Raw genomic sequence first — 7,782 nt, forward strand, 5'->3', positions numbered from 1 at the left:
TATGTTCATCCATGTAACCACAACTTTACAGATCGATAATTGCCCATGTGCATGTACTAGAATCTGGAGTTGTCGTACATGTCTGCCTTCCCCCTGTGGGATGTTATTAAAGATGCCTTGACTTTCATTTTAATGAGAAAAACAATGTTTTTCTCCAAGCTATGTTGCCAGCATAGAGCTGGACGAGCAGTAATCACAAGATATTTGCATACTACAATGGAGACCGAGTAGTAACACACAAACAGCCCCTTTATTTGACTGTGACCTGTTGAGCCCCCTCAGCCACACACCACTTCCAATATGATATGTAAATATTATACATGCAGTTTTAATGGTAATTAAAGTCACATTGACATCAAATTAATTCACGTTGGGACACGGAGCATTTAAGGTGCAATTAGCCATGGTGGCAGATGCGACGATACTTTGCCTAACTGCAAACTCCAAACACTTTGCAATTTGTTTTCACATTAAGTAAATGTCACAGCATATTAGCATGCTATTATGGCATTCATGTTTGTCACGCAGTGGTTACAAAGGTGTAGGTAGAGAGGACAGAGGAACACAGACAGGCAAAAAAAATAAACAGAGGAGGAGAAGGTGTCGCAGATGAAACGTCGAGAAGAGTAGATTCGATGAGACAGAAAAGTGAAACTTTTACTGCATCTTAGCACAAACAAGTTCACCAACTGTTGTGGATGTTGCCAGTTCTGAGACCATGGAGCAGCTGTGGAGAAACAGGCAGCGTGCTGTTTCACCACAGATGTAGCTGTGATTAAAAAAACAAAAAAACACAGGCACAAAGATGCGTCCCAGGATTTACTATAGCTACAGCAAAAAGCCTGCTGTTCTAATGAGACACATACGTGCCATTGCCCCTTTACCCCGAACAGGTCTTAGATTGGATGATCAGTCACTACACGAGTGCACATACTGTATTGTATGTAGACATGTTTGTTACAGCAGTAAATGGCACTACATCCTTCTTTTTGCTAAGCCGTTTCCTCATGAGCTTCTCTTCAATCGATACTCATAACAATAAGCAGACACACACACACACACAACATGCATAATGAAAGCAAAGGCGCGGAGCCTGTAATTGATTGCACACTTGCATTTTTAAGTGTTGTGTGTCAAATAAAGCTAGTCAACTAAAAGGTCAACTTTTATTGATCAGGTGCGAGGCAGCACAGAACATTGCACCTGTGATTGCTAAATATGTCTATTTGACTTCTGTGTTTCTGTTGTAAATCCCTTTTATTTTATTTTTTTAGAGGGCAGAGGTTAGCAGCTGCTAACGTCCACAAGCCTGTGCTCAAGTAACAGCTCTGTGAGGTGTATATTGTATTTGTATTGTTTATCGTGTGTACATCTTTAGCGGCCTAGCATCCTAACATATGCTAATTTGCAGAGGTGTTAAGTAGACATGTGTGAGCAACCTTTAACATGGACTTAAATTGACTCTACTGATTCACCATTGTCATTGACTGAACAGTAGCTTTTAAAAACTGAGCTCCCTTCACTTGTGATTGAGAGCACAGCTTGGACGTAATTCACTCTATATTACCGCAGCATAAAAAGTTTTGTAAAAGACTCTAAAAAGCTCAGAAGCAATAAAAGGAGTGATTTGTGATTTCAGCACCAAAAAGGACGGTTGTTACAATTCATCCTGACAGGTGAAGAAGAACAACTAATTCCATTGGAATCAATCTAGAAATGGATGAAAAACATAATGAAAAAAAAAAATCCACATTGGACGCAATTGGTGATGTTTTAGGAAAAGGACAAAGACTGAGTTATCACAAAAGTCAGTAGGGTACATCCTCTGGAAACCATGAATGTCTGTGCAAACCCATCCAGAACTATTGAGATACTTCAGCATGGACAAATGCCGTTAACTGGGAACTAGTTTGTGAAAATTTAACAAACTCCTAAGGCAATAAAACAGATGTTCGTCTGAAAAAGGAGAGATATATTGTTCAGAAAAGAAGCAATCTGCTTGTCAACTTTAGCAGTCTGTCACAGGAGAAAAAAACACAACATGACAATATTGCCTTCCCCCGCAGTGCAGGTCTCCAAACTTCAACACATTCTTAAAGCTGGATGCCCTGTTGCCTCACCAAGAACAATATGCCTGAAGACCACAATCAAAAAAAAGAAAGAAAGAAAGAATTCCCTTAATTGTGAAATGCTGTATTCGCTAAGTGTCAGACAACACAGCAGCACAATGCAAACAGCAGCTTGTCACACGAGTGCATGCTGCACAGAAAAGCCATACCGCCTGTGGCCACGCTGCCATCTCCCATTTAATGTCAATGAGCTCGTGCGCACGGTGAAAACGATCCCATTGCTGCTTAATATTTCAAACCGTAAGTCACAATATGCTTAATATTCCTTTCTTGCCCCATGAAACTTGATGTTTTCCATCTGTGGCATGCTCATTACACAGTAACAGCAAACCATCCAAACCCCCCCCAACCCCCCCATGCCGCCCTTCTAACTTCGAATGACACTCATCATGGTGTTTAAATTTTGCAAAGCTGCCTTCTAAAAAGCTGTTCAAATATGCATGCGGTCTCTGGCCCCATTTCCGGGGGTCCATAATGTGGCTCTTGGCTTTCTCGGTGGAAAACTCAACAAGTTGACTCCCTTTATGAATTTACATCCCCAGGCCATCGCCAGCCCTTTCTGCTGCTTCCTGACAGTGGCTCCTCTCTCCGTCTCCCTCCCTGCAGAGGAAGAAGCTCGGGGCTATGCTGAAAATAGGATAAGATATTCAAATATGTGCATGCGTTCACCTACAAGTTCTTGCGTTTTTCGAGGTCAGCCGAGTCCCGGTTTTTTCCTCGGCTGGTGAATCAGATCAGCTTCGCAAGGTTCTCAGACATCCCTGACAGAAATGTGTGTACGTGTATGTGTGTGTGTGTGCCTGTGTGTGTGTGTGCTATTAGATATGAGCCTGCCTGGGTCACCACCTATGCGAGTCTATGTGCTTTTCAGCTCTTCGGGTGACGAGGTGAGACGCCTGGGTGGGTCCAAACATTTCTTTTCTCCTCCAACGCTCCCAACAGTCAACAATCCATCGATTTCAGCCGCAAAACAACAGCGAGTCATAAACAAACAGGCAGAGAGGAAACACGGGGGACCACGCTGAGAGACAGAGTGATCTGATGGGGAAAAGGTTTTAAGCAGCGATGGAAAGCTTTGGTGGCTGACAGCAGGGAAACGTATGTTCATGAACGTGTGTTCGACCTTTTTTTTTTGCGTTCTTTAAACCTCACATGGTGACGTTCATGTACGAGCAAATGGGTCACGAGTATTTGCATTTTTCTGTATGACCCCAAATAATTGCTTTGATGCAGCCGTGCTTGTGTGTGTGTGTGTGTGTGTGTGTGTGTGTGTGTGTGTGTGTGTGTGTGTGTGTGTGTGCACTTGTGTAACCTATTTGTCTGCTTTGATGTTCCGTTCATTAATATCTCTAATGTGTGTTTGCCCTTGAGTGCTTATATCTGTCTGTGCATGTAGGTATGTGGATTACACTGAAGGCTGGCCTGAATCAGCTATTTCAAAATCAGCATTTTTGTTGTGACTCTGCTACAAGAAAGGAGTTGCACATGACCTCTCCTGCTTTTCTTTTCCTCCTTCTCATCCCCCCCCCTCACTGCTCGTTACTCCATCTTTCCCCTCATCTCTTCCTCCGTCTTCTCTGCTCGCAGTTCAAACCAGGACCGCGGCCGTGCTACATTCTTTAGCCATCCAAAGCTAAGATTAGCATACTGATTAGCTAGCCTTGTGGGATCTATCTTTCGCCTTCCTCCGAGCTCACATGCAGAGCTACAGCCTCATGAATACATAATAGCACTGTCAGCAAACAAATGCATGGCTGAGAGCTTCCAGAGGAGGGAGCTAGTGCACAGAACACAATGCATTAATTTATTTATTTCTTCTTTTTGTAATGTAACCACGGGCTATTGGAGCATTCTGGTGTGATTAGAGTTTCTAACAGCAGCTTACAGTAGGAGCAGTTTAACTGTTGAGCACTTGTCATCTATCTTGCGGGTGCCTCTCTTTCTCTCTCTTCCCTCCTTTATACCGATCCTTTCCACTTTTTTCCTCCCCCTCTCCACCGTGCCCTCCTTTTCACCCTCAGCAGGGTTTCTTTTTACTTATCTCCTCTCTCTGCCTCTTCCTGTCTTTCTGCAAATCTCCCTTTCCCTTTCATTTCTCCTCCTGTCATCCCTCTTCTCTCTCCCCGCAGCTCTCCCTCTCCTTATCAACATATTAGTGAGGATACGCAGCCACCACCTGCCTTCACCTCCGTAAGTGCCTCCCTCTTCTCTTCCTCCCTCCACCGCATTTCTCCCTCCATCTCTCTCCTCTTCAATCTTTCTCCCTCAGAAGGGCCTGAGTGAGGACGGCAGATCGTGTGAAGTTGGATGTTGATTCTAGGTGACAGGCACCATATGAGTCATAGCCATAATCACAGAGCTACCCTCAATCCCCCTCTCTTCATGCCCACCCATCCAACCCCCCTCCTCCTCCTCCTCCTCCTCCTCCCCACCTTTGGCTGCAACAACACAGCCGCACTGTGAAGTTAAAATTGTCCTTGCTACAAACAATGCCTGTACAGTGCACACCATGCATGTAAATTTCTACAGTGTGCACACGCCGTCTTTATTCTCTCCAACACATCAGGATATTGAGTCATTCAGACGAGTGGAAAGTGCATATTACCCCCATGAAATAAGAAAAGAAAGGAGAAAAAAAGCCACATGCTTCAGTTGAAATATGCAACTTGGGAAGATTAGTTTGAAGCCCTATATATATATATATATATATATATATATATATGCAGACTGCTTTCCTGGCCATGCATTAAATGCAGTATATACTGTATGTATATAGCAGGTTCAGCATATGAATTTTGTCCCTATAAATTTACCATGCTAGAAATTAAAATATAGAAATACAGACAATAGATTAAATCATTCATTGATCAACAGAAAATCAATTAGCAACTTTTTCTTTTTTCTTTTAGAAGCCAAAACCTCTAAAATGGGAATATCTAGGCATTTTAGTTGGGCAAAGGAAATTATCTAATGACATCATTTGGAGAATTTTACACAGAGGAGAAGAGAAGCAGGTGGACATGAGAAAACGATGATGTAAGGGCAAGAAAAAAACTGCTAACATGCAACAGTCATCTCAGCTCAGACTTGCACAAGAAGAGACTAAAATGACGTCACTGTTGAAGAAATGGAAAAGAGACGAGGGAGAATTAAAGAAGTGCAACAAAGAGGGAGGGGGTGGTGTATGAGGAAAACGGAGTGCTACATGGAGATAAAGACTGACCGCAGCTGACCAGAACATCAAAGGACGCAAGAACAAAGTGGAGGAGAGGGTAAGATAAATATGAAATAAGGACAAAACAGAAGGACAGCACAGGCGAGGAAGGTCAAACAAAATGGAAATGGATGAGAAGAAACACAAAGCTAAAAGAAGCAGTGAAATCTTCAGAGCTGCGAGTTCAAATGATAGGAGATTAATCAGCCACAAGACTAAAAGGGAGAGAGCTAAAAGGAAAGAACTGGCAGGAAGGAGGCCTTAGGAGTTTTGTCTAATAGACAAATAGTGGTTGAAACAAAAAAGGATGAACATGGGTTTTGTTATTTTACTCGACTGGTCCAAGAGTTAGAAACCGAACGAGGCAAAAATAGGAGTTATGTCAGCCTCAGTGATGGACAAACAGCTTTTCACACCAAACAGTTCTCAGCAATATGAGGTGCAGAGGTTATGAAAGAGAGAAATCAAAGTAATCAAAGAATCACTGCCGACTGGATTATTAAGTTCCAGAGGAGGTGAAGGTACTGCTGGGGAGGAGGTCGAGCCCCTTAGAGGTGCAGGGTGCGGGGCGGAGGAGGTTTAAGAGACTGCTGACTGAAACAAACATCCAAGCACCATTGATTGGACACAAGCAGGAGATCAATCAACATGGCCAAAGGCACCATCAAAGAAAAAAAGACCCTCGTCTCCCCTCCACTCCCTTATCCAGAAGCTTTTACTCTCATAAACCAAGCCCCCCCCTCCACTTCTCTCCTATTGATTAACCTGGGGTCTGTGTGATTACAAAGCAAACTCAATCTTCTGTCCATTGTTGACGGAAAGAGACGGCAAAGAAAGAGGCCATGGGTCAAGTGTTGATGCTGCATGGAAAACTCCTGAGACTGATCATGTAACGAATCTGATTATCCCTCCTCAACACCAGCACAGTTAGAGTGCTCAAAGGCAAGATGATTATATTAATCATTAGCTCGGCGGCTAATGAAATACCTCAGCTTTTTTCCCCCTTTTTTTTCGTGCATGTTTTTTTTTAATGGGTTTATCATGGCTGTTGCACATATCCTCGGTTTTTCACACGTAGCAGACTGGAGCACGGTGTGCCAGCTGGATTCCTCCTCGTAAGTGAGTCAGATGCACTTTGAGACAGAGAAGGGAAGAGCGAGGGAGAGAAGGTGTGAGGGTGCCAGGGAACAAGAAATCAAAAGACACACTCGGCCCAGAGAAGTAGCCTCATAGAGAGCAGAGGAGGAGGGGGGAAAGAGAGAGATTGTTTGACCATGTGTGTGTGTGTTTGCATACATTTACCTAATAAGGTTATCCTCCGGCAGTCGTTGAATTCCTGCCTGGAGGACTGTATGTGCAACTAAACAGGAATTATTCATGGCTAAACGTCTGTTTCTTATATGCTCTATGAAATCTTGATATATGTTCAATCCGCTGCAACCAGTGTTAAGTCAAACCAGAAGCACAACTGTCTGACCTCAGTGAGTCAGTCTGACAGTAACAAAGCCCTCAGGAGAGAGAGGTGTGTGTGTGTTCCTTAGAGGGAGAATTAAAGGAAGTCACAAGAGATTTAATTAGGCCTCTGGCACACTTAGGTTCATCCTGCAATCCAAGGAAAAGTGTGTTCCCCCAGACAATAAAGACACATTCCCTCTTATCTAAGCCCTCTCCCCTGCGTAAGTGCCTGCTCATGCCTCTGCGTGTGTTTCCATGAGTGAGAGGAAGAAAAAAAAGATTAAGGGGGCAGGTGGGTTTTAGTGGGTGCGTGTGCGTGTGTGTGTGTGTGTTGTCCAATAACTGTTGAGAAAAAGAAGCAAATGACACGTCGACAACTCTCATCCTGGATCAATACGCAAAGAGCGATTGCTTATACCAGTGGCACGATTTTTGGTGTAAAAGCATCTCCACATGACACGGTCACCCACTGCGCACGAGCATCTGCGTGTCCGGCGCTTCCAAATGCCGATATGAGTGGTAGAAGGAGGGGAAGAAGAAAAAAAAGAGAGAAGGAGGAGAAGAGCGACCGGACTTACCGCAGTAGAGAACGAGCAGCGCTGTCAGAAGCACCACAGCCCAGAAAGTTGACGACATCCTCGGCCAGCGACTGGCATCCTTGCGCCTTGCCAACCTTGACACTGAAGCCATTGAACGTACAGAGCGCTACTTCCTCTTCGAAGAGACAAATAAAAAAGAAAAACAAAAAGGTAGTAACCTCACAATCCAGCTCGGCCTCTTACAGTGCTCATATCTCCGCGTGTAATCCCACAAAAAGACATGTCAAGATCGAGCAACTGATAGAAAAGCAGTGATTTGCTCATTAGGTAGTCGGATTGCCGGTGCGCAAAAGAAAAGGTCACATCTTCCTTAGGAATCCCAGCTGGGAGATAAAAGCAGTGTTTTATAGCCTATTCGGTCAGAGACATAAGTTGGAAAACGTCC

General features: G+C 43.9%; 1 protein-coding gene across 1 annotated transcript in view; it reads right to left on the bottom strand.

Annotated features, from left to right (window-relative positions):
* Positions 1–7,488, bottom strand: part of tafa5a (TAFA chemokine like family member 5a) — a gene marked incomplete at both ends in the record, with an annotated part of 125,483 nt that extends 117,995 nt beyond the window's left edge. The window contains one exon of the mRNA XM_083999421.1: positions 7,377–7,488. Coding sequence (XP_083855547.1) covers positions 7,377–7,488 — 112 coding nt within the window. The remainder of the gene's footprint in view (positions 1–7,376) is intronic.
* Between the last annotated feature and the right edge of the window lie 294 nt (positions 7,489–7,782).

Source organism: Trachurus trachurus (assembly GCF_905171665.1).
Source record: "Trachurus trachurus genome assembly, chromosome: 23".
In the NCBI taxonomy this organism is placed as follows: domain Eukaryota; kingdom Metazoa; phylum Chordata; class Actinopteri; order Carangiformes; family Carangidae; genus Trachurus; species Trachurus trachurus.